The sequence below is a fragment of the Diorhabda sublineata genome, chromosome 7 (assembly GCF_026230105.1).
Source record: "Diorhabda sublineata isolate icDioSubl1.1 chromosome 7, icDioSubl1.1, whole genome shotgun sequence".
In the NCBI taxonomy this organism is placed as follows: domain Eukaryota; kingdom Metazoa; phylum Arthropoda; class Insecta; order Coleoptera; family Chrysomelidae; genus Diorhabda; species Diorhabda sublineata.
Genome location: NC_079480.1, coordinates 17,931,739 through 17,958,878, shown reverse-complemented (window position 1 = coordinate 17,958,878; position 27,140 = coordinate 17,931,739). Strand labels below are relative to the sequence as shown.

General features: G+C 33.0%; 1 protein-coding gene across 1 annotated transcript; it reads right to left on the bottom strand.

Moving 5' to 3' along the window:
- Positions 1 to 26,554, bottom strand: LOC130447082 (coiled-coil and C2 domain-containing protein 2A). Its single transcript, XM_056783739.1, has 15 exons — positions 26,481 to 26,554; positions 21,928 to 22,252; positions 20,547 to 20,647; positions 20,371 to 20,493; positions 16,568 to 17,294; positions 14,168 to 14,901; positions 13,526 to 13,882; positions 12,049 to 12,369; positions 8,186 to 8,348; positions 7,953 to 8,120; positions 7,573 to 7,851; positions 6,978 to 7,244; positions 5,061 to 5,219; positions 1,972 to 2,163; positions 1 to 189 (listed from the first exon to the last, which is right to left on the bottom strand). Exons 1-15 carry the CDS (start codon positions 26,552 to 26,554, stop codon positions 1 to 3), a joined length of 4,179 nt encoding a protein of 1,392 aa, XP_056639717.1.
- Positions 26,555 to 27,140: the final 586 nt, after the last annotated feature.

Genomic DNA, 27,140 nt, shown 5'->3' with positions numbered 1-27,140 from the left:
CTAATCGGAATTTTTAACGCTGACTAAGAATATCCAAACTGAAAACAAACGACCCGGATACGAATGCACATAAACACCCAGAGCAAATTCAACGTCTGTTTCTTGCTGTATGTGGATACCGATTTTCTTGATCTTCTTCGCAAGTTCGGAGATATGTTTGAAAGGTACATTCATGGCAAGTCCAGATACCTAAAATATACACTAATTAGGGAAATAACTTGTGTCTCTATATGCAGTAAAAACGTTATAGCATTAAAAACTTTTGTACTATAAGTAGCTTAATTCCAGTACATGTTTTTTTTCCTGAAATCTACCGGATATTAACTAGCCTACTTGCAGTTGATCCAGAGTCATTGATTTACTAACGTTCATGTATTGATTCCAAGAAAAGGTGTTTTCAAAAAAAAAGAAGTAAATTTTACTATCTGAAATAACATATACTGCAACTAGTTCAAACAGTGTTTCCTTCGTTCATACTAGTCAATATGCTACTACAGTTGCTTTTTTGCAGTATTAGTAGTGAAGGATACATCTTGAATGATTGATCGACATTAAATTCTGTTCCAAGTTGACGAAGCTTGGGAATATGGAAATTGTATCAACGACTATGTTCTTCATATAAAAATTTGTAATTCAAGTTGGAAAAAGTAATGATTCGCCTCTTAAAAAGACCTCTAAGTGGAAGTATGCATTTTTTTTCTTGATTTTAAATAAAATACTTGTAACAAACCGAAAGAATGGATATGAATTTCAAGAGAAAGTTGTTTGCAACAGTTTTGAAGATGGTAAGGAGTTTATGGAAAAAATGTTACATATTAGATATAACTCCACAGAAAAAATTGTGTTAAATCGGGTCTGAGTAGATGCTAACGTATGTAACCTCTCCTGGTGATCAATTTGCCAGGATAAATTTCTCTTGGAAGAGATCTATTTGACGCTTGTGATGCTGCTCCATTTTTCTAGAACTATGTTATAACCATCACAATTTTGCAGCTCAGGTAGTGAGAAGTTGTCTAACATCTACACAAAACGCTCTGAATTCACTATAACTGTGCGTCTCCTTTCATCCTTTCAAAAAAGTAAGGACCTACAATTCCCCCGCAGCCTATACGATAATTTAAGGCGAATTCTGGAGTTTCTGATGTTTATGTTTGGATTGGTTGGGCTCCAGCAATAGCAATTTCCTTTGTTGTCATTTCCATCAAGATAAAAATGAGATTAATCTAAAAACAAGATGTAGGTAACATTTGGAGAGCACTTAACCATCTTACGAAGTCAAGCCTGTCACCAGGGTTCAATTCACTCGACCGTTCTAAAAGATCTGGGATGACCAGATTTTCATTGGTTCTTTTCCATTAATCTTTTGACATTGTGACAATAAATATGTAACTTGTGACTATTGAAAAAATAGTTGTAGATAGTGTTGTTTCCTACTATGTGACACAGAATGAACATATTTTCAAATTGAAAAACAACAAAATGTACTGAGAATGTTAACATTTGCACATAAAAAAACTCGAAAAGACGTTAGATAAGTAACAATGAATGATACATATATCCATCACTATAACGTATAGACCAAAATGCAAGATTGAAAAGTGGAGAAATCAAGTTTCACCAACTCGGAAAAAATTAATATGCAAGAGAGTTCTGTAGGTCATAATAACCGTATTTTGAAATGCTGATTGTGTACTTTAGAAAATTACCCGCAAAATGGGCTCCTTGACATGTCAATTTTGTTCCGAAATTACAATTTGACTAAAAAAATGCCAGAAGAGCTGCGCAAATATCCTCTAAGGACGAGCAAAGTGATCCGCACTCGTCCAATAACAATATTGTTAATTCCATAAAGAAACTGAACTGTTTTTATGATTATTCTGTTTCCAAAATAGTCATTTTGTTTAAAAGTGTCGCCGTTCACTGCATGAAACCTATTTGATGAACAAAGACGTCAAAGTAAATGAAACTCACCTTATATTGTGATATCTCTTCATTGAGCTCACGAATTGTTTCTTGGTGATTTTTATTATACATACAGTTCATTTCAAAAGTTTTTAAAACGTTAGTCAATACATTCGATAATCCACCATTCCAAATAGTTTTGTCAAGTTGCCTGACTTTAGAAAATTTCCGCTTAAGATATTTTTCAAGAAGTATCTCAACCTACAAGAAAGAAATTTGCTCATAATTAGTTTTTATCTTGACATATTTTTGGTGGAAATCCAAAATAATCCTTTACCTTTACAATTTACTACCTTTTCTCTAGATTCTTGAACAAGAATAAACATTTTTAGCTTTCATAAAATGTGTCTGCATCAATGTTTGTTATTTAATATAAAAAATAAGGTGCAGAAGCTAGTAAGTATTCGTACTAAAGGAATTCAAAACATGTTATCATAATATATTATAAATAATATAATGAAATTACAAAATAAACTAGTGTTGGAGCAGAAATTCTACAATTGAGAGCTTTGTCTGATTGAAAATTGATAATGAAGCCTAAGATGAACTTATTCAAATCCAGAATTTCACACACACAAAACATTACTTTTGCAAAACAAAGCAAACTAAGCCCAATATGTCTTTAGTCCTGGTGAAAATTTTGATACTTCCTGACAGGTAGTCGTCGATTTTCTTTTTTCCATCGCCGAATCATTTTTAGGTGAGAATGATTCTCTTGATCTTCTTTCTATTGTAGACAACCCATCCTGTTAGGAAGGACAAATTAAGTAAGCATCTAAACTCGATGACATGTACCCAGTATTCCACGGTTCGCATTGCATTCTACTCTTCACTTTTATTCGTTGTTTTTGTTTGTTTATGAGTGAATTTCGCAATTTTGAGTTTGGAGTGCATCAGATCTTTTTAATACTCAAAATACTCACTTTATACGGATGTATTGTTTGTTTTTGATAGTGTGATGTTTTTTGTGTTTACTCACACTCTTTCTATTCGTGGAGTGGATTAATAAACACAGTCTCTGGAACGATCTTAGTTCGGTGCTCAGCCCCTCGTAGCTGACCCGTTCAAGTTTTTCTGCGCCTGTGGTTATTCATTTGCAGGAGTTCTGGGACGCTTACAGGATCTCCGTACATGCCCTAGCTCTCCACAATTCCAGCAGCGAATCTACCTTGGCTTTTTTTCAGCCATACTTTTGATCAAATTGTCGATTTGGTCAAGTTTGCTTTCATCACCATCCTTGTTTACCCTGTGACTGGACTTTGGAGTTTGCAAAAGTCCCAGTACGCTTACACGATCTGCAGTCTTGCCATGGCTTACTACAATTCTGAAATTTGCTCTCTCTCGGCTTCTTGTTAACTATACTTTTCAACTAGTTGTCGATCTGGCCCAGTTTGCTTTCTTCAACTTCTTCGTGTATCGTTCCAACCTAGTTATATGAAGCTATCGTGGCTGCTTCATATTCAAGAGCAGCAGTCTTGGATGAGTTAATAGAAGCATCCTCTGCATATCATGGTCGCGAAAGCCATCAATTAATGCCTAGATGTCCAAACATTCCATCATGTTGTCTGGTTCTGTCTCTGTCTCTGTCTACCTCGTAATCTTGAAGAGTTTCGTCGTTTTTCTACCTTCGGTTCTTCAGCACCGATTAGTACAGGTATTCTAGATGGTCGTGACCATATGGCATGTCCAGCCTTATCAATTTCTTCTTGGACTACATCTAAAGCGTCTCCTCGTAATGCAATTATCAAGTTTACTGCTTTTTCTTTATCGGTCTAGCGGCTGTTTAAAACTGTTTAATTGGTCCAAGACCTCTTACCGTCAAACTTTGGGGCATTGACTCGTGTAAAACTGCCTACTTCTTCTGTTTTGATAAGTACTTGTGGATTGCAAAATTTCCTTTGTTCGAGCTTCTACTATAGTTTTTCGAGTTTTTCTACTATAATATATTTTGTTCTCGAATATGCAATTGTCTCACTAACTCTTCGATTTTTTTATCCATCGTTTTCATTTTGTTCTCGAAATCTGATTTTAGAGACGTGATTTTCAACGTCAGCGGCAATGTCAGTTTTCACTGATAAAATTTTGGGCAGAAATGTCGCTCCTCATGGTTGAAATTTTCTCATTCGTATTGACAGAAATATAATTTTTGATATTTGAAATTTTATCGTCCATATTGGTAGAAATATAGTTTTTCAAAGTCGATGTGTCGTTCTTCATTATTGATGGAGGACTCGTCTTTGAATGAAAATGTTTCTGGATGAAAGCCGCCACTTACTAGTGCCCATTTGAGTCTTTTATCTAGTTTACTCCTCTTATCGAATGTTTTCAGCTCCCGATTCTTCAGTTCGGGTTTCAGTTCCGTCACTTTCAGGTTACCAAATCACTTAGCCATGTTTATGTCATTATTTATTAACAATATATCAAACCTGACATCAATGTAATTTTCTCTTATTTCTTAATTTATTTGAACTGCTTTTTAACGAGGTGGTGAATTTATACACTGTCTTTCACTTAATTTATTTGAACACTAACACTAGACTTAACTAATTTATTTGGATTTATTGATTATTGGTCTACTTCGCTCCGTTCTCTTGCTCTGCTAAACACGTTTTAATAAATATCAGAATGAACATTTCTAGAAAAAGAACAAATACAACAAATAAATGAAAAGACATTTCCAGGAATTAGTTCTAAAAAATTACCATAAATAATTCGCCGCTGTTCATAAGAAAGCGCCAAAGGCGCCGCCGCATTTGATGAATTTTAGAGTTCTATCATAACCGGACTGTACTGGCTCCACGGATACTGTCGTGGAAGAGTAAGTAACATCACTCTATTAGGATAGAGAAATATAGCTTCTGAGAGTAGATGGCAGTGAACAGTCTGATAATTTCATGATCAAAGCCTTATTCCATTCCATGAAGTTCTTTAATTGATGTTAATTAATATCATTGTGTCTTTTTTTCGTGTATAAATACAATATAATAATAATACATTTGATTTAACTAAAATTGCGAGTACAAGCAGGAGGAAATGAATAAGCTGTTAATTGTTAAACAGCATTCCTACATCTATACAAATAGTTTCAAATTACTTACTACTTCATCATCTTCTTTTATCTTGTAAATGATTTTTTTCGCCATGGAATTATTGGGGGCACTTATATTATTATCAAACATCGGTAGCCAATCAGAGTTTTGATGGAAATCAAATTTAGTCAAAGCTACATTGTTAGTAGTTTGAGTATTAGCCCAAACCTAAAATAATAATTATGAGTACAAAATCCAAAATTTTCCAAGAAGATTTCATTTCAAAGAAGTCCATCAGTGATTAAAAGAAACAATGAGAAAATATCAAATAAGAATAAGTTCAAACCAAACCAAATCAATGGGGATGCAATGTAAAGGGGAGAAGTTAGTTTATATGAGTAAAATGAGCTTCACCGTGACATAATGAGTCAAAGAAAGAAGAGTACAAAAAAGAAGAGCCAAATTGAATTCAGTGTTCTACTGATTTGTTTGATAAAGATTATTGATGAATTTAAGCAGGAATCTTCGTTCGTATGTGGACTGATACGACATTGTGAGCAGCTGTTGACCATTATATGTTCATGTACTCATATTAAATTTGTGATAATGCCTCGCACGCTAAGAGCCACTCCAGATGCACATAAATTCTTCTAATGATCGCCAGAAAACCAGCTAAAATTATTCTCAATTTAATTAGGGAATAAAATAGTGAATAAGAATATTTTTAGAAATAATTATAAAGTTTGCAGATTATTCGAGCGAACATATTGAAACCAGAAACAAAAAAAAAGAAGAGAAAACGAAGAAAACCACATTAAAATACGAGATAAAGAGTAAAAACGAGACAAAAAATTTCTTAGCAGATAAATAGATTGTGAAAAATTCAAAATTGCCTTGAAAGATGAGAGATAAGTGGACATTAGGATCAAAATGAAACCTTGTTATCTTCTGATTCGACATATCAATCAATTTTTGGTGGATTCTCCGTGTTTCGTGTTTTCGTAGTTTTTTATTAGATTTCTCAGTATAAAAATATTATCTATTGTTTAATATGATAATTATTACTTTTCGAGAAGTAGTAGTGGGTGTTTTTGAGAATGAATGAAACTATGATGAAAATCAGCAAACAATATTTTTCAAAATTATACAAAATTAGAAATGTGTTAGTTTATTTTGAATATTTCTCAATTATGTACAATCCCAGTTGTTCAGTGACGCAGAGTCCAAAATTATATTGAAATACAAGTAACAGGAGGCTTCTCATTCCAGCAATAGTTCTAAATTTGGAGAGGGGCGCGTAGCTCGAGTGGCCGAAAGAACGAATGGTACAATAGCCTTCTAATACGAGTATTCTATACTAATTCTCTTCTTTGACTTGTATTATATTATTTATTCATATATTAAATGGAAATATGGAGAACTTTTAAATTGTATTGGTAATTATATTTTGAACGACTTTGCCAACTTTCAGCTTGCTGTAAATTTATATAACTTCGCATGTCTAAATTAACTATAACTATCTATATATTTCTCATTTCATCCGAATGACATATAACATATGAAAGACGGATAAAATCGTGACTTTTTCGGTCTCTCACGGTATATAATACCACCATAGTCGTACTATACACCCATAAACTACTATTTTCTACTACCTTGCCTAAAGTGCGTACTTTCGAGTGCGTAAAACTTTAATACTTTAAGTAGTAGTGCGTATAAAACATATTATTAAGGTCGCCGTTGTGTAGTGGCTAGAATACGAGGCTCACATGCGAGAGGTCCCAGGTTCAAGACGCAGTGATGCCACTCCTACTAATGTAGTAATAATTATTTTTAGGTGGCATTTATACGTGCCGAAGAGAAGAGTTGACAAATTCAATAACACAAATTCGTTTTGTAAAGACCTTCCATCGACTCATGCTGAAAAAAGGCTACTTTATAAAACTAACTTGTTACATAACTATTAGAGAGAGAGAGAATACTCACATTTGTTCCGTCTATAACACAAAATATTTTCTGTAATGGACAATGTTCATCTTGTAAATCATATTTCTCATTTGAGGCAACGTCTATGATATAATGTATAGGTAGAGGATTATCTCCAGGATGATCTCGAATTAATACATATGCAGTACTACCGTGAGGTATACCATAACCCAGAAGTAACCACGCTTCGATTTTTAGAGCCAATAAGTAACATGTCAAAGTTATGGCATGGTCCGTTATTGTACCAAGCATCAACTTTATTAATTGCTAAGAATAAATTGAAGAACACTGTTAATAAATTCCAGTTAAGTTCAGTTAAGGAAAGGAAAGCCAAAAAATTATTTAATTCCTATTGTTAATTGAATTCTCAAGGTGTCTCCAGTCTTTCGCCTTTCCTGAAGAAGAATCTTCTGTCAATCTAATGTAGTGAAATCTTTTCTTACATTTTCCAGAGATAATAAACTATGAGTAAAAACTAAAGCAATAAAGTGGAGGTTTTAGAAACAAATATGTAAGTTTGCTCTATATGGAATATCACATGGAGAGGTTTTGAAGTTTCCTATCTTTAGGTTATATGTATAGTAATTATACTCACATCTGGTGTCAACCAAATGTTGTTATAAAAATGACTGCATTCGGTGAAAGGTATCAAGGAAATGTATCTAATACATTGTTCGGCTGTTACATCAAATTCTTCTGTATTTATTGGTGGTGGTTCTAGAGGTTTAATGAATCTTGTAACACAGGTTGTCTTACCATTGGTATCTAATACTAAGGCATTGAATTTTCTATGAGGGTAGTTGGTATTATAGTTCCGATTCCATGTCAAAATATGTTCTTGAATAAATGGTATATCGCCGGAAGGTAGTTCACTCTAAAAATTGAACAATATCGTTTTCAACTTTCTTTGAGTGTAATTCAATAATAATCAATTCAGTAAACGAGAAAAGTAGGATACTTTTTATGAATCTTTACCATATTTGGAGATAATTTGGGAACATTCGGGTGTACAGAAATTTCCATATATAAATAACTCGATCCAATTTGGTAATTCGACATTTTTGAAGATTTGTTCTGTTGTTTATCTTCATGTTCGTAATCTAATAACAAGTATGGTATTTTTAATGGGAAAAAACCATTCATCTAAAACCATTTCCATCACATTTTGATTATATTAAAAAAAATATTCATCAATTTAGTTTTCTTACATTTTCTGATGTACAAATCGCAGACAATAATATGTCAATACCACCAAGCCAATTTCTACACCTTTTGTTCAGTTTTATCACGTCTGTATCGCTTTCATCGAAAATATTGATATTTACAACCCCGTCTAATGAATTTGGGCTCAAATAATCGGAGTGGTTCGATCTAAAATATAAATAAAATTTCAATATCAAGGTCAAACGAAAAGAAATACAGGGAGAGTCTCAAAAGAAATTGTCGGTTTTCATGTATGAAACTTTCTGTGCCTCAATTCCGTGAATTGTTTGAAAGATTGTTACCGGAATTTCTGAATGCGCACGCTGTAATTTGCTAATGCAAGTTTTGAGAACCGCAGTCCTTACCATACAGCATCGACCGACCGATAGCTTAGTATTTGCACTCCGCTTGTTGCACGGACCCGCTTTCACTCTGTTGCACTTTTTTTGTAACCGTTTGTACATAAGTAAGAAGTAGGTAGAAACCGTGAAGTTTATTCTTCCATTATCGTTGATATTCACACCCCTTTTTGTTGATTTATTTTCATGTATAGTCTATTTTTATTTCATTTTAAATGAAACAAATTGTATTTAATCGTTCTTTCGCTTTCTCATTCGACTCCGTACCTCGGAAGCTTTGTGATTAATAATTAATAATAGCAGCAAATATGCAAATTACCAATCCAGGAGGGCAAGTAAAATAATTTATTTTTTGTCTGGCACTGGCTGGAGCGAGTGGAGAACCATCATCATCCACCCAATTTTTTGAATCATGGCTATCGCTTTTAGCGCTTTGACAACCTTTTTTTTTAGGTGGATTACTTCTCGTTTTGTAATTTTCATTTTCTTCATAGTTTGTCGTTTGTTTTTGCTGCCTTTGTTATTATTTTCCATTTCTTTCGGCCCTCAAGTTCTCTATGTTCTTATGACCTCCTCTATTTCGTTTCTTGAAGTCTTTTTTCAGCCTGCCTCTTCTTCTTGGCTACAATGGGGTCCATTGCGTTATTCTTTCCATCATCTCAGTTGGTTTTCTTGTCATTATTTGCCCAGCCCAGTTGGGAGTTTATGCTTTTATGTATCTCACTATATTTTCCTTCGCCAGCTCTTTCTCTTTTTCTTCCATTCTCCCTCCTGTGTTATATGTAGACCTGTTATAGCTTTCATTATCTTTCTCTCGGTTCTTTTAAGTTTTTCTTCTTCTCTTTTGTTAATTACTGTTGTTTCCATAGTGATTACTGGTCTAATTAGGTTTTTGCACATTTTGATTTTGTTTTGTTTGCTTATGTTTTTATTTCTTAATAGGTTTCTGTTTCTTCCATAGGCTTGATTGCAAATTTGTCTTTTATATTCGACTTTTCTATTATTTGGACTAAAGTGTGGATTGCGTCGATCTTCATAGTCTAAAGCCGTTTTGATAATCCCCTAGTTCTTTCTCCGCGCATTCTTTCAATCTTTTGATCATCAAATTTGACAATATTTTGTAGCCAAGATTTACTAGGGTTATGACTTACAATTCTTACATATCTCTTTATTGCCTTTCTAAAATATTGGTGTGATTTTGCCTGTGCTCTTTTGTGATTTTCTTTTGTTTCCATATCTGCTCTATTACTTGATGAATATGTTTATTCGGTTTTTCTCCACCATATTTAAGAACTTCCAGTTCTATTCCAGCTTCACCTGGGGCTTTATCATTTTATTATTTCCTCTTGCACCTCATTTTATTTGGGGCATTTCACCTCGTGTCCTTCTCCATCGGATAACATTATTTCTCTATTTGCTATGATTTTATTCTCGTTAAGTCTTTCCTTATAGTGTTCTTTCTTTTATGAAAAATTGATGAATGAGGGCTACAACTTTGAAAAACTCCAGAGCTTTCTTGATACCTGTCAGTCAGTCATACTGTCTCCTTGAGGTTATTTTTCAAAACAAACTGATATTTTGAACTATTGAATGGTCGGTGAATATGCTTGGATAGATAAAACTTGAAGGACGATGTTTAGTGCATCAATGTTAATACTACGTCGGAGGTGAGCGGAAGGAAGTTCGTGGTTTGTAGTGACTACGCAGCCGACAACGGATTTAGCTGTGGAGATATTTGTTTTATGCAAAATTTCTAGAAATACTTTATCTACAAGGTTGCTAGGGGGTCGATGTTTGTTGTAAACGGTGAGGTGTTCACTATGAGACTATTTTTAGTGCATTTGGAGGAAGAAAGCAAAGGAAGTTGACAGGTCAAACAGATGGTTGATATTTTTTAGTAGAGGTGCGAGAAATTCGTAATTGTTCATGAAATAGAAGATAGGGACGTAGTAAGTATTTGTGAGCGGACATAAAGATAAAACAATCATAGGCAAGCTTCTTAACAGTATAGTTTAGCTGGAACTCCTATGTAGAGGGGAGTTATGAAGGAAAAATTGGGATAAGGAACTAGATGTTCTTCTAAATAATTTCAACAGCACGGATTTCTTTCGGCAATATGATACTACTAGGTAGGGGTATCCCTCTTGTAGTAGATTAGTTGTCGCTAACTCATTTATTGTAAGTATGAACAAAGTAGAGCTTAATGCTGAACCTTGAGGTATGCCAAGAGTATTAAAATGAGAAAGGAAGAGCATACCATACGCAGAAACCTTGAAAACTCAGTCAGGAAATTATAGAAGAATGATAATATGTTACCATGCATATTATATTTAGTGAGTTTATTCAGGATCGCATTTCTGGATATAGAGTCGAAAGTACTTTCAATGTTAAAAATAGTTGCAATGACATCCTGATGGTCATTTATTGCGAAAGACATATTTGTTCGTAAGAGAACAAGGTTGCCGTATGTAGATCGATTACACCCTATAGTGTGTAAGGAATATTTTTGTATTTGTTACTGATCCATTGAAATCTTCTATCGATCATTTTTTTAGGTATTCATAGTTTTTCTTCTACTGGTGCTTCGCTTCCATTTGGCGAGAAACTCATCGAAAGGAGCATGGAATGTCTCTTGCATTATAGATTTTTAACCATCCACTCAACTTTCTCTTGACCAACTTGAGGGATGAATATTGATCTACACCAATTTAGATCGCCAATGATGTCGTTCGATCCAGTTACCACTAGATTGAGGAAATCAATCCAGGAACGGAGAAAACCGATTGATTAGTCACATGAATATAGATATGTTCTCCTTGAAACAAGAAACTTCATCTGAACTCACAACGACTCACGACGAAAGTTTATAATGTTTATTAAAAAACACAAAAAATGTTATAAATTATTCTTATTTCTATATATTCCAGAAAAATTAATTAGTTTTTAACGATAAAAACTCTACATACACTTTTGACCACATTTCGGTGTCATAGGGTTCACTATGAATAGACACAGTCCTTCACACACATTGTGAACTAATGATTTTCTAGTTGTTAGGAAGCCAAATGATACAGAAAGGCCCAGTACAACATTTATTCTAGAATTTGACCAACTACAATCTCTGTACATTCCACTTGTTGATTCATAGAAGAACTCAAAATTCACTACACGAGTGCTGTCTGAGACTGAGCTCACACCTCGTACTAACAGTGTCAAATACAAAATTAACTTTCCAAATACTATACCTAGATGATTAGAAACAATAATAAGTCAAAAAGTCAATGTGACACAATGGTGATTCGATTTTATTAGGTTTCTTTGATTTTCAAAAATATTTTAATTTGTAAGTATTTCTAAAACACTGAAACAGGGATCTTGCGTCTATTCGTACACTGGAAATTTGTTCCAAGTACTAGTTGAACATTAATAAGTTCATTTCATTGATAAATGAACAAGTAATAGCTGAATAAAAGTTGAATACCCACTATTTCTTTGGTATTTCTACTTACTCTAAAGGTATAGTCAACATTTCATTCCAGCTAGCGTGGATACCTCTACTGCAACTGGTTCTTGTAGCTAAATTTTTATAATTGACCTCAACATAAGGACTCAATTCGTTGTTAGTAGAGTGGTTCGCGTTAAAAGTTGAGTCTCTTCTCCGTGGTAGATTTTTAGCACATACAACAATAATATTAATATTCAGATTGCTTTTGTTTATTTGTTGTGGTTCATCGTATTCAGAATTTTGTAAAACAGGTAAAGGTTTGCTTATTTTGGGTTTCCAACGTAACCAGTTCAGGATATTTCGAATGATCGTTCTCACTATTAGACTAAAACACACAACAAAAGATTACGGGGTGCGGCAGTGAATTCTGTATTTTTGAAATGACTCTAAAAATAAATGAATATAACAAAATTTTTTGAAGTTTAATTAATCAACGTTTGAATATAACACGGGTCAAATGGAGTCTTTCACGATTAATGCATTCTTGCGGGCGATTCTTGGCATCATGAGGCATGCGCTGAGAAATTTTCAGGATTTTCAATACGATTCTTCACTTGAGTTCGTCAACTGTACGAGGTCTTCCTTCATAAATTTACTTCTCAGGAATCCTCACAACAAAAATCGGTTGATTGGGATTTCGGAATATCATACGATTCAAGAAAATCCCATTAACTGTAGCTCCCTCTTGTTAGAGTAATATCTTATTATTCATTGCATGTTGACGAAGCTTAGGAGTGCAGAGGGAACTTAACATTTCGCGTACGTTCATTCTCAAAAAAGTGAGTCTATGATTCCCGATGAGGATATGGCACACCAAACAGTTTCTTTGGTTGAGTGAAGAGGTATTATTGAATTCCCAAGATATCAAAATGTGCCTTGTCATTCAGAGGATGTGAACAAACTCTTCATTCTCTTCAATAATGCATAAAAAAGTTTCGGGCAGCAAAATCTTGTTGGTTCTATGCCTGATCCATTGTATTTTGTAAAAGTGATGGTGCCAATCTGACCTCAACATTCTTCAGGCAGACCTATCGAAAATTCCAAGAGCGGCACTCTGCCGACGCGCTGACCTTTGAGGTCTTCTTTCTACAGCAACACTCTCAGGAGTTGAAACGCATCTCATATTGCTATCTCTTTTGCTCGTTTCACTGATATTTCCAAAATTTGTCATCCATAACTTTATCGAATGTATAGGAGAAACTGGCTGATAGCGATTAACTTTAAAATAAGTAAGAAAACGACGTTGAGCTGAGAAATATTTAGCTAGTGGTTTAATAAAACGCTTTCATAGCAAACGCTCGGTGTTGTTTATTTTAAAATGAGTTAATAAATTGATATGTAGGATTTTTTCGCATATTTTCAAAAATTTTTTGCATATTTTGGGTACCCAATTGGCATATTTGCTCAATAACTATGTATTTATGTCTTAATATTAATATTTTGATAATGAAAATTCGTTAGTTATAATGTTTGGAACTTACTGGAAATAGATGAAAAACTTCTCGTCTATAACACTCTCATAATCCAAATTATTGTCTGTGTTCTTGCACATTTGGAAGACTTTGATATGGACCTGCTTCAAAAATTTCTTGCCGAAATTATATTGAGTCTTAAAATCTGAATCGACTTCATCGGATAAACTTTCTTTATCTTCTGCGGCTTTCCTTTTATTATATTGGGATAAGATGTTCACGGGAAATTCTTTTATCCTATTCGGTACCAATAAACCGTCGAATTCAATTTCTTTTTTGTCTCTCAACATCAAAACCTTCAATCGTATATTTTCTTCTATCTCAGAAATATTGCAGAATGTCAGAGAATTTTGGCAAGCACACAATCTGAAAATAATAAGGATGATAACTCAAAGAATTATAAAGTACGCACATTGGACATGGAAACGGATACCCGAAATAAAAAAATGATGACGCATAGTGGGGCAAAAGGCATATGACAAACAAAATGTCGGCTTGAAAATTATCTCTTTTTTCTATTGTTGATCGCGTTAACAAATAATTCTCCTCAAGGTCCACTTTCTAAAATTTTACCAATAAACAATATGCGGCAAAGTTAGTCCACTACAATTCCTTTTATCTAACTACATTTAATGGAAGTGTGTCGCTTACCTGAAATAATTATTTGTCTGACTCCTTTCGAAATAGTCATCCTCAAGTGAATCTAATGTTTCAATTGCCTTTTTGTAATCGATAACGAATTGTTTATCCATTACTTGATCCAATATATTCATTTTGGTATAAAAAGTTGTATCAGTTTCTTGTTTATCAACTTTCTCCCATTCTATACTGTATTCTAAATATCCACAAGTTTTCAACTCGAAATTTTCAATATTTTTCAATTTTATATCAAATTTATCTACGACGCTTCTCAATTTCTTTCCGCTACCAACTCCTTCGTGTTTATAGTGTACAATTTCACTTTTCTCGAAATTTTTCCTCAAATTCTTTCCCGAATTTTTTGAGTCTGGTAAATATATATTCATTTCGCATACTTTCTTTTTCAACAATGATTTGGGTTGGGCGAAAACTTCTACTGTCAAATATTTTGGAATTTCTATCAGTTGCAAGAAAAACGTTTCGTCAATGATTAATTCGAAATCTTCAGTTAAGTTCAGAAATTTAGTTTTACAAGCTTCGATGCTATTGCAGAGTATTCTCAAATAGAATTTAGTTGAAGATATTGCTGATCTTCTCGCTATTTCTCTACTATAATCAACAGTTTCAGTTACAGGATGACTGCGATTTAAGGAAAATCTTAATTTTGGTTCTCCTGGTGGCTTGAAAGTATTTCTAAATAACTTACGCAGATTTTTACGTAGCTTTCGATCATCTGTTTCATGAATCTAGAACAAATAAGAATAACAATTTAATTTTCCGTGATACAATAGTGACATTCGAAATTTTATTGTGTTTGGTTTAAATTGGAGACCTTCATTCATCTTTCAGTTCTCTTTTGGAAATAGCTAATGGACAATTAGAAATCAGCATTCAACTGAATGAATCCACTACTTTTGTTCACATAATGGCTGGATATATAAACTTGGTTATTGATGGTTACAAATTATTAACCTGTGTGTTCAGTGAATTCACTTGTTTTCAGCTCTATTAATATAAATGTGTCCCCTGCCAGATTAATGAATGAGATCAAAGCAATGTGTTAATAACAAAAAGCCATTAAGAAAACCTCATAAGGCAATACGGAATATATTAAAGTCATTTCAGAGAAGAACGACTTTTCAATGCAGAAGTTCACAAACTTTTTTCCCTTCAATGTACTCTCTCTAATTTTCAGAAAAAAGTGGTACGTGATTGAAATTTCCTTTGTTTAAAACAATCTCCTCTACAAATTCTTAGTCGAAATGAATCCACTGCTCACACAACACTGAAGACTATGGAGAGAGACTAGTTGAAAAATTTTTTAGATAGTATAAGGGAAATTTCTTGTAGAAGGGAGGTTTGTTGGAGTTAGCCCATATATAAGAGCTGCTCCTCTGCAGGACTAGGGTTGTGAATGTTTCGTGGGGTTGTGTTTGCTGTCTTGGCTGGAAAGGAGAAGGAGCGAAGGAAATTTGCTAGAAGAAAACGAAAATATAGCTCTGCTAAGTAAAAACATTTGTTTGTTCTATTTGCTTGCTTTTCAAAAACTTTGTTTTTTTCGAAATGAGGAGTGGGCAGTTATAGCTGTGCCTGCATTATTCCCTATCGTCGGCAATTTGGCTTGTAAACCGATTTACCAGGTTACAGGAAAAAGACAAAAAACACCGAAGATCGTCGAAATGATGAGAAAAGGTTTTATTTTGTGGATATCAGAGAGTTTTCAAGGAAGATTCCAGTGAGGTCTTCGTAGGCTGTTGCTAGCTGCCGAAGGGGCGGATAGGGGAGCTTTCTTTTAAGTTTTGCGCCGAGGGACCATATATCATTGATCCAAGGGGTAAGAAGAGTTCCTTCGGTATCGAAGATATGTTATATGTATTATTTCACGAGACTGAAGGTAAACTTCTCTGAAGACGATAATTTGCTTATCGAAATGCGTCATACAGTGTAATTGAGAGTTTTAATGTAGAAAGTGTATGCAGTATGTAGAACAACGATCTAGAAACGACAAATTAATTTTTACTATCTCTAGATTGCACAGGTTGTCTCTGTAAAAGTTACGTATCATTAACTATTCGGCATGAGTCATCTATCAAAAATTCATTACGTCGAATGTGTGATTTGGAAAATATACTTAAATATGTGTCCCGATTTCGCAACTTCAAATGCCTATAATTAAAAAACGAGAGGTCGTATAGGAAATTTTCTTGTCACATCATCTACTCACTCCCGAATTTATTGCCTCAATACGCGGAACACCCTGTAGATTACATGAAGGTTAAAGCATTTTTACACATTTCTAATTCTTCTCTGAAACTCTGCACACTATTGATTTATCTTACGTATGACTTAGCAAGGCGACCAAATCTTTGTGTAGTTTTCACTAATATTCAATGCAAATCTTTAGATACTCACTTCAGAAAATTCTGTTGAACTGTTACTCTCATTATCGTTAGTTTCATTTCCCTGACTGAAATTTTCATATATTTCTTCCGTACTTTCATGCACTTTCTCGTCATCTAACTCATTTCTATATTCCCTCTTCAGCTCTTTCAAAGTTTCTTCGTACATTTTATTTTGCTCTTCGGTTTCTTTCTCAATTTGAACCGGTTCTTTTTCAATCATCAGTTTCATACTTGTACTAGAGAATGTTTGTATTTCTCGGATTTTCTTAACAATTCTCCAAGATTCTAACATAGTTAAAGTAACGTGTCTGTATTTTTTGCTCTCTGTAAAATATTTATTTCTAATTTTTTTAACATCTCTATCAATCTTTTTCAAATCAGCATCATTTTTTATTTTACTTCGTTTCTTTCTTAGCTCCTCCAAATCATTTTTTAAATCAGTTAATACATTTCTCTCTTGAATAGCAATATATTCTTCGTAAGCTGAATTTAGAAGTTCCACAAAAATATTTTCTAAGCTAAAAAGTGGATGATGTAGAAATTTCAAATGCGAGAAATATATTTCTAGGATATTTTCTTTCATTACAACGATTTCTTCAAGACTATCATCATACAAGTTTGGTGGAAAATAATCTGTTATAGTAGATTCATTAGTTTGGAAACTGGAAGGTCTAAGGGAGAACTTTGTTGTGGGTTGTTCCAAAAGAATCAAGTTACCGTCGTTATAAAACCATCTCCTGAAAAATAAAAAAGTACTTATAAGAAAACTCTCAGAATTAGCTACTTAGAACTATATATAACGTCTATTGAATGTAAAATGGATCTAATAGAAGATGTAACATACACAATTAGATCAATATTAAAAACAAAAAAAATGAGGAGACAATTTCAACTACATCTATTTTCTCATCGCTGACGTTGTCGCGTGGTGATTTTATGCCTTATAGTTTTCGAAATAATCTATTGAAAAATGAGAAAGGCAACTACTAGCAGAATTTGTTGACTTAGTAAGTAGTGAGACCCACGGAATCAGTTTATGATAACGAAGCTTGGACCGAGCGTACATCGCGACGCAGATGATGCAGCACAGCTTAAGACAACGCAACATATTTTACACAGCAGGAAAATTTTGGAAACCAAGTGTTCGCCAAAACTCGTGCAAATCGTGGACTGTGTGGTACTTCCCGTGGACTAGGTGCAGAAACTCTGACACTTTGTTGACCTGCGCCACGATAAGCTTGAAATTTGCAATGGAACTTGAGAAAAATTATCACGTGTTCATCCAGTTTCACATGATACTTGTGATCTGGGAGGAAATATGAACAGAATTTGATATTGGAGATAATAAGTAACTTTTTATTAATAATTGCTGTAGGTGAAATAACCGAAATCCCTTCATAAATACAAAGGCTTAAGTAACTGTTCTGTGACCTAACCTAACCTAACCTAACCAATCCTCATGCTCTATACTGTGCCTATTCTGGGCCGCGTCAAGTGGTATTTTTGACACAATTTACTGCAAAGGAAAATACAGGTAGCAGTCTTAATATTTCGAAGAGCAGAAAAGGTTCTCAAAGAGCAGCCCATGCACCACGAAGCTTATACCATAGACAAAAGTTGCACCACCACAAATTCTTCGAATTTTCACGAAATTGAAATTAAAATTCTGCTCAATAAAATACGAAAAACCAGGGTAAGCCGATATAAGTCACTGAATTGTGAGAGTAGTCGTGTCTGTAATAAAATCTGCTCAAGTCAAAATCTAATGTGAGTTTAAACTTCTCATATATGTACTTATCGTTCCAAAAGGAAGGAATCTGCCACTAGAGAAACTGAATCATCTACCTTTTACTAGAAGTCGCGGAAAAGTAGCTGAGGAAGTTAGATTCTAACGTTTCAGTGATCGTAGATGGTCCTTTCGAAACCGTAAAGCTCTGACCGTTCGAGAGCTTCGCTCTTTGCTCAACTCCACATTTTTTTCTAGTTAATAGACGATACCCGTAGCAATGAACGATTTTGGTATCGTTATTTGGTGTTTTATAGTTGTTTCACTCTTTGCTACGAATCCGTAACTTGACAAGGAACCTCAGTAGCAAATATCCAGATAACCAATCCTTGGAAGCAAGTAAAATCTCTTCTACTAGATTCAGCGTTTTCGTTATGACAATTGTGACACCTGGAATATTGTATTTCTCCACAGATGCTTACTAAAGCAAGTTAAGCAAACAATAAAAACAGGCGCTTGAGGCAACCTGATACCAGAACTTTGAGCTGAAACCAGGGACAAAGAATCTGTACAAGTTACACATCTTTGAAAAATTGGAGTGAGCATATAATTTTTTCCGATATATTCATAGTTAGGTTTAAACTTGACAGACAAATTTCTATTATTCAGTCAAAATGATCGTCAACTGATTATAGCTGCTTCAAATTGATCTGGAGGTAGAAGACATTAGATATTCATACTTGAGCCTTGATAGGCTGATTCTCTGGTTCTTTGGTTTTTTAAAAACCTGTTGAATAAAGATTTTTCGCCTGTTGGACTGCTAGTTCATTACTTACCGATATGAGAAGATAACCAAATGACAGTAACTTTTTTCTTATGTGAGTCCTTTACAGATTGGATGATAAGACACAATGAGTTTATGAGGAAAAATTATAGAAGTGGTGCTTGTAGCATACTAAATGTATAATCACTAAAGGTTGGAGGGATTATGAATGATTTATTTGGTATTTTTGACTATGAATATATGCATCCTTCTCAAGTTTCATTCCTGGAAAAATCCGAATCTGAGATTGAATCGAATACACTCATGAGTATTGGTGGAATGTCGTGAGAGTATGAAATATATTGAAACCAGAAATGTTCATGGTGGGGTAGAAAAAATAGGGAAATAGCTTATTTGTGAAAAATACATACCTTCCAAAACCTATGATAAAATAGAGGAAATAGGTATTTTACAAGTGTAGAGATGCTGTCATATAATCCAAAGAGAGGCCAGTTTGCTTTTAAATTGCTTTCTTGTACTCTAATATACTCTGTATAACTCTATAATACCTGAATGGAAAAAAATTGGACCAATCTAAATTCGGTATAAGCCCTATGACCTGCCTCAGGACGTTGTATCGAAAACGTTCAACTTTGAAAAAAACTTCACCTTAATAATAAACAGAAATGTCATTAAATGGTATACGGATGGATCAAAAACAGCAGACGGCCCAGAATCAAACACTCCGAAAATTTGGGCAGCGCATCAAGTATTTCTTAAGTAGAAATCTATGCAATATGCAGATCAATCTAGAGAGGAACTATCGCAAACTCGTTTAGGATTGCCTAAATGAATTGAACGAGCTAGGCAAGAAAGATAAAATTACCATACAATGGATTTAGAGACACACCGCAGCGAAAGGAAATGAAATAGCAAAAGTGAGAGCAAACAAGCCCTTCAAGGGGACCTGAACTTTTCTGTGGTATCAGCTGAAGAAAACAATGGAAGAAGCACTAGAAAAGAATGTAGATATGAGCAAAACCAATTATTGGCAGAACTCACAGGGATAGAGACAGATAAAGACTCTTCAGGGAAATTATAACCAGAGTAGATTTGCTGAATGTATTAACCAAAGTAAGAACAATCTTCATATAATTTCGCTGATACATTGCCTAATTCTAGGACTCTTTTACTCGTAGTTGTCATAGTTTTATTCATAAAAAAAAATATGGAACTAATTTAAGTCTTTTCAAAAAATCATTCATCAGCTAAAGCATATAAAAAGAACTATAAGGATCTATAAACTTAAAACAACTTATGATACCTGTCATCAGCCGCTATGAATCTTTGTTCTAAAATATTCTTGCTGCCTCGTGGAATATTCAATACATTCACAATTGTTAGTTCGGTAGATCCAATTTTCTTGCTATTATCGACAGTTTTGTACCTAAAAGAATTATCGACATTATTTCACAACTTAATACGTTCTCTTAATCTCACCTATGCGTGTTAAAGAAACATCCTCTTTCGGCTAAATCCACAGTGAATTCCAAACTTTCTGGTAAGCTATAAGAAACAATTTCGTCGGAAGTTCCTTCATCCTCATAAAACAAAACGATATAGTACAATAAATTATCATGTTAAATAACAATATATTAATGAAAAAGTATATTTATTTTGAGAAGCAAAATGCGGGAGGAAACAGGATTGGAAATACTAAGGGTGGAACTAATAAATAATTATACAATATATAATATATATAAGGAATAAATTGTATTTTTTTAAAGAAATATCATCCGTAGACTTTGGAAGTGTGTATAATTGCGAAGTGTCCATTTCGAATTAATTATTTCATTTGATAATTTGTTGGCTAATTAACTAATTAATTGAATTTTTCTACATTTGGATTTTTTCCTTATCTAAATAACACGATGCTGGACAGTATACAGTTCAATTAGGAATTTTCTATTGAGTCTCAATACTTCCTGAAAATATTTTCAAGAAATAAATACAATTTATGATAATTTCATTCAGAATGTCTCTTTATGGAGAACGGTTTCCTTGGAATTTACAACACTCTAAAAATCTATATATTTCTCTAATTTCTTATTTCTTAGACCTTTTGATATATTAATGAATCAATCAATATTCTTGATTTTATGTCCCTTCTGTTTCAAAATTAGTTTTTCCAAATAATTTCTGAAAGATAGATAAAATTGGCGTTTCGAGCTAAAATCAAGAAGATTTAGAAATATGAAAAAATCTACATATCTACTAAACCAGAAATTCCATGTTTTTGCTAAAACATTGATTGAAAAATTCATTTTATCTATCATTTTTCCTTCGATCCAAATCCCATATGGAGTATAGGAAACAAAAAAAATTGGGATCTGGGAAATGTTTATCAATTTTGGTTGGGCCTCAATGTGTAAAAAACAAAAAATTATGCTGAAATATGATGGTTTTTATCGTTATCTAACGTTACAGTAACACCATCAATCGTATGCAGTCAGTAGCTACATCAAAATTTTATATATGTTACACTCTATTAAAAATATGTTACAATAATTTTTTGCGCAAACGAATTTAATTAGTACAAATATTAGAGTTTGATTTGCCTTGACATATAGATAGAAATTGAAAGTCCAAATTTGTGAAATATTTTGTGTTTCTCCCAATATTCTTATTTATAACTTATTTATTCTTATTATAACCTTTATTTAGTAGCACAATTCATCAATAGTTAGTGATCCTCAATTCAAAGGTAATATAACAAGAAAAAATCTAGTTTATTAAAATCCAACCTTCCTACAAATATGGTAGAAGGCAAAAAATCTTGTGGACCTAATCATGAAATGTATGTCATGGATAATGAACTTACTTCTTTCGTTTCCATCACAAACTCAAAAAATTCATTATTCGGCTTGTAGCTCTCTCTTTCTCTACCAAATTTATTCCTCACTGTCTCAATTTCCGCATCTATTATTTGGCTTTCTTCTCTAATCCTATCAACTGGAATTTTTCCCCTTCTAAGATCAGTCGAAGTGATAGATGTTCTTTCCTTAATCCTCTTAATGTGTTCAGATATTTTCTCTTTATAGGTTTTTCTAGAATCGCGCTTTGAACTCGAAGGTCTTGTATCGGGCTTCACCAAAAATATATCATCAGATATTTCGGAAATTGTTCTTTTTCCTGAAGAACTTGGTCTAAAACATCGAAATCCATGTTTTTTAGAAAGTAATTGATAGAGAAAACAGATGTTTTAAATATGCGAGAACATGTTGAGTCAGAAAAATGCATTAATCCACGTAATGTTCAATGTATTTGTTCTAATATAATAATAGGTACGCAAAAACAAATCACAGAAAACATGCAGGAGATATCAAAATTATTATGCTCAATTAGACGAAAATAACGAAAAGTACCGAATTATGGATATCCATGTTATCGGAGAGGAGAAAGACATGACAATAGTTTAAAAATAATCAAAAAACGAGTTGAAGATGGCAGAACTGTTAACATAGTAATATACGTAAAACCTCATGGACTTCGCCAATAGGAGAAACCAAGAGATCACGTACTCATAACAAAAATTAGAAGAGCTCTTTAAATGAGTGAGAACCGACTGCATGTATGATCACGAGCTAGTCAAAGGAAAATTGAAAATTGGAGTCCACTAGGAACCAAAGGAAAAATGAGACAAATTATAGTAAAGGTATTGAAAAACCTAATATACCAAACAACAATAAAGAATTGGAAATACATTCTCGAATATTGGTACACATGTCAAATGACGACGTAGACGATACATAGAAAGCATATGCAGTGATATTAAGGGGGTCATTCCTTGTGATAGGCTCAAAAAATCGATTTTTTTCATAAATTGCTTTCTTAATATGCTTAAAATACGGTAGTAAACTGATTTTTGAAGATGCGAAGTCGTTGTAAAGAAGAAAGCAGGTAGAAGAAAGAGCTGTTCGGAGCACTGAATTGGCTGTCCGGGCCTATTGTGTACCGTCGACTTTATATCTGGCCCCCCTTTTATACATCTATACATTTATAGACAAGTTTCTAGATGCTTAAACAGAAATTTATAGTTATTAAATATTTCACCAAAGTTATTTTAGTCTTGGTTGAACTTCGAAGAGTGCAGGTAAGTTGAGATTTTTATAGTTTTAAATGGACTTGAACCTTTAAACGCGTTTTTCTTAAAACTGTGTTTTTCAAACTTTATGAGGCAAAGTCAATACATGTAAACGCATGGAATGAGTTATTATCAAACGAAAATTTCCAAAATTTCGATTTTTTCATAGCAAAAAACAAAAAATAAGCAAAATTCGCAACTTATATCTGAAATATTTACCAAAAGTCCAATTTTTTGTATAATCATTTGATAATAATCCATTCCGTGTAATTGGGCATACAGATTAGAACGCCGTTTTTTTTTGTTTCAGATAAGCCAATCAGCCGGAATCGTAGAGGAATTGCGAGCTCATTTTTTCGAGGTGGGGGTGTTCAGAACGCTGTAACTCAAGTTCTACACAATATTTTTAGTTTAAAAATCATATTTATACTCTCGAAATATATGGAAATAAATGATAATGAACTTAAAGCTCTATCTATTCACTGGTCGTAGAGAAAAAATCCTAAGAAATCCCTAAGTCACATGATGACCCCCATTAAGAGAGACTGTAGCTTAAATATTGGGTTCAAGAACAACTGTGGATTAATTCAGAAACGAAGTTCAAAATAACAAAATGGAAATCTACTATTAAACATGTGAGATATTGGAATGAGTAGAAGTGCTTGATGACAAACGACTTTTCATAAAAGCGATGGGTCCAAAACCTGAAGAAGTAGCGAATATCTATCACACAAAATAATCAAAAAATAGAATACAAACAAAAAAATTGTCGCGAAAAATAAGAGGAAAAAACAAATCAGGTCAAAATGTAGATTCAGTTGAGCTACTAACAATGAAAGTAGACAGGAAAAAGTAGTAAGAAGGATTGTTTCTAGCTTTGTTTGATATTATAATTTTTTGGATAATGAGTAGAACAGAGGATAGATGATCAGTAATCAACTGGAACCTGGTTAAACTGGAAAGCCGTGGAATCGCGGATGAAAAATAGAAATCACCTGTAAAAGAAAACTAGAAGGTTACATAATAATTCAATATCAAGCATAAACAGTGGAAAAATAGAGAAATTACGAGACAGAGTTTGTTTCAGACCAATGGAATATAATACAGAGATATTCCAAAGAAACTGATCATTCAAGAACAAATGCTAATCAATGTTTTAATCAAATAGGACAGGTAATGAGGACCTTTTTAACATTACTAAGGTAGAAGAAATATACGTGAAGATTGGAGAGTGAAAATGAAGATGGATAATTCATTCACTAGAAAACTAAACAGCAAACAAGCTTTAGATTATAAAACGAGAAAAAACTGTGGAAAGAGTCTACAACAACCAAACAAAAAAGGTAATGGTCCCTGGTCCCTGGTCCTAAAAATTTAAGGAAACGACAAAACGACGCCTATTGATAGGAATCTCACCTTTTTACCACAGCATCTAAAATATTGTCAGGCACATTTCGCTTCAGTTAGAGCTATATAATAATTATTATGAATTTCTTTAATTTCTTGTTTCTTTCTTGTTTTTAATGTTTATGTTTCTAAATGTTCTTGATTTTAGGTCTCTTCTGTTTTAAAATTAGTTTTTGTTGATAATTTTTAAGAGGAAGATAAATTTTGATGTTTCGACCTTTTCTTCAAGTCTTTATCCAAATAGAGTCGCGCAGAGGATAGAAGATCAGTAATAAACTGGAACCTGCTCAAAGTGGAAAGCAGAGAAATTGTTTCATACCAATGTAATTTAATACAAATATATTCCAAAGAAACTGATCATTCAAGAACAAATGCTAATGAATTTTTTAATCAAATATGAATATCTTTGTATTAAATTACATTGGTATGAAACAATTTCTGTTTCGTAATTTCTCTGTTTTCCAGTTTAAATAGGTTCCAGTTAATTACTGATCTTCTATCATCTGCTCTACTCTATTTTGATACAGACTTAAAGGAAAGTCGAACCGTCAAAATGTATCTTTCTTTTAAAAATTTTTCAAACAAAACTAATTTTGAAACAGAACAAACTTAAAATCAAGAACATTTAGATGCATTAATAATAATTATGATGACACGGGTGCTAATGTGGTGATCTCTATAGTTTAAAATGATTTTTTGTTGGAAAACATGAACAAAGACGAATCATGAAGTAATTTGCTTAGGTTTTAGATGGATGTTATAGTCTATTTTGAGAAAGAAGAGAGTACTAAAACCAAAATTAACTACAAAACTTGTATGTGTTGGAACACACTATGGAAACTTTTGAAAGGGAAAATTTAGCTGGTAAACGTGAATTGGTCTTAGGTTAGACTCTGCTTGAATCAAACGCACATTTTGAGTTCTAAACTCTTACTTTATGTTTATTAGTTACACAAAAATTCCACAAATTAAACATATATATTGAAATTGTATTATACACATATAGTTCATTCCATCGTCAATCGCCAATTGATGCGGTTATTGAAGTGTTATTGCTGCGAATTTTTTTACTGTGAACCGATTTGAATGAAATTTTGGAATTAGGCTCATTTTAACCTTAACTTCATTAGTGAAAATGATCTGAACTCCACACGCACCCTAGGGGTTTCTGCCTCTTCTTCTCGGTGATGTAATTTTTTTTCAGAAATAAGCTCGGATATCGATAAAAGATCTAATTTTGAGGAAAAAAATGTTGTATAAAGTTTTTAAAACAATTCTTCTCAAGTTATTGGCAATTGCAAATTCGGAATTTTTTCAAGGTTTTCATCGGTTTTTCGGAAATATCTTAAAAAATATGCATTTTAACGGAAATATTATGATGACAAAATTGTATCAGGTGAAAAACTTAACGGATCGGTTTTTTAGAAACTGTTCTGAGTGCAATATTAAGCGAGACATTGAAGATAAAAGCAATCTTTTATTTTGTTTCAAATTTAATAACTGTATTCAATGTCATCTAGCGACGAGCAGATACATTTTATGCATTCTAATGAAATAGGGTTTTGTATTGCTTGGAATGAGCTTTAGATTGAACATTGTTAAAAGTCTTTTGCACGTAAAATAAGTTAGCTGTAATGCAAATGAGAGGACCATCTAATATTTTTTTTCCTTTAAATCAATAGGTTTCATGAGTGCTATTTTTACCAAATTAATCGTATTCCGTCGGGAACTCAAATATAAAGAGTTTGATAAATTCTAGCAGTTTGGCTGCTTCAGGACACATATATTTAAAAAAAATAGCGATTTTAAGAAAAAAAAAACATTTTCGAATTTTTAAAAAAACCACCTTCTTTACATAATATATGAAAAATGATGAGAGGTACGTATGATGATGAGAAATAAGAGGTTTTTCACCATACATTGTAATAAAAGGAGTTGTAGCTCTTTTAAATGCCATTAAAATGGTTTTTTATAAGTTGTGATAGCATCAAAATTGAAGAAGTTATGGTCCATAAACTTATCGTATTTTTTTCTACTTAGTAAACTGGAAGTGAAAGTACACAGTAATAAAGACCCAAAACGTAGGCATGAATACACACCAACGTTCATTTGAATGAAGATACAGTTTTAGACAACTTTTAAATTTATATTTTATTCAATAAACGGTGATTTCTTACTCTATAATTAAATTATTTTCAAATGTGTAATCATATATGTATATGTATTCACTGTTTTAACTTAGGGGTAGTATTAAGGGCTGAAAAGCTTGAGAATATGATAATCATTTTCGAGAATGTGGAATAACATTTAAATCATTCTCATTTCATAAAAATAAATTTTTTCAAATAATTTTTCACCAAGGGGTTGTTTTTAAGGGTCAAAAGGGAGTTGAAAATTCGATAATTGAGATAGAGAACATAAAATCTTATTTACTCTATACTTAAATCGTTTTATGTCATACCAAAGTAATTTTCAATTTAGGGGTTGTTCGCAAGGGTTGTAAGGTTTTCAAAGGGTTGAAAATGATTTTATCATGAGGTAAT

Bases quoted from the DNA above. Each gene is read 5' to 3' on its own strand.
- LOC130447082 (XM_056783739.1), bottom strand. From the start codon at position 26,554: ATGGCATTTAAAAGAGCTACAACTCCTTTTATTACAATGTATGGTGAA. The intron at 20,648-21,927 runs GTAAGTTCATTA...TTGTTTTATGAG, and splicing joins TTGTGATGGAAACGAAAGAA to GATGAAGGAACTTCCGACGA. The intron at 14,902-16,567 runs GTGAGTATCTAA...TATTTGTTCTAG, and splicing joins GTTCAACAGAATTTTCTGAA to ATTCATGAAACAGATGATCG.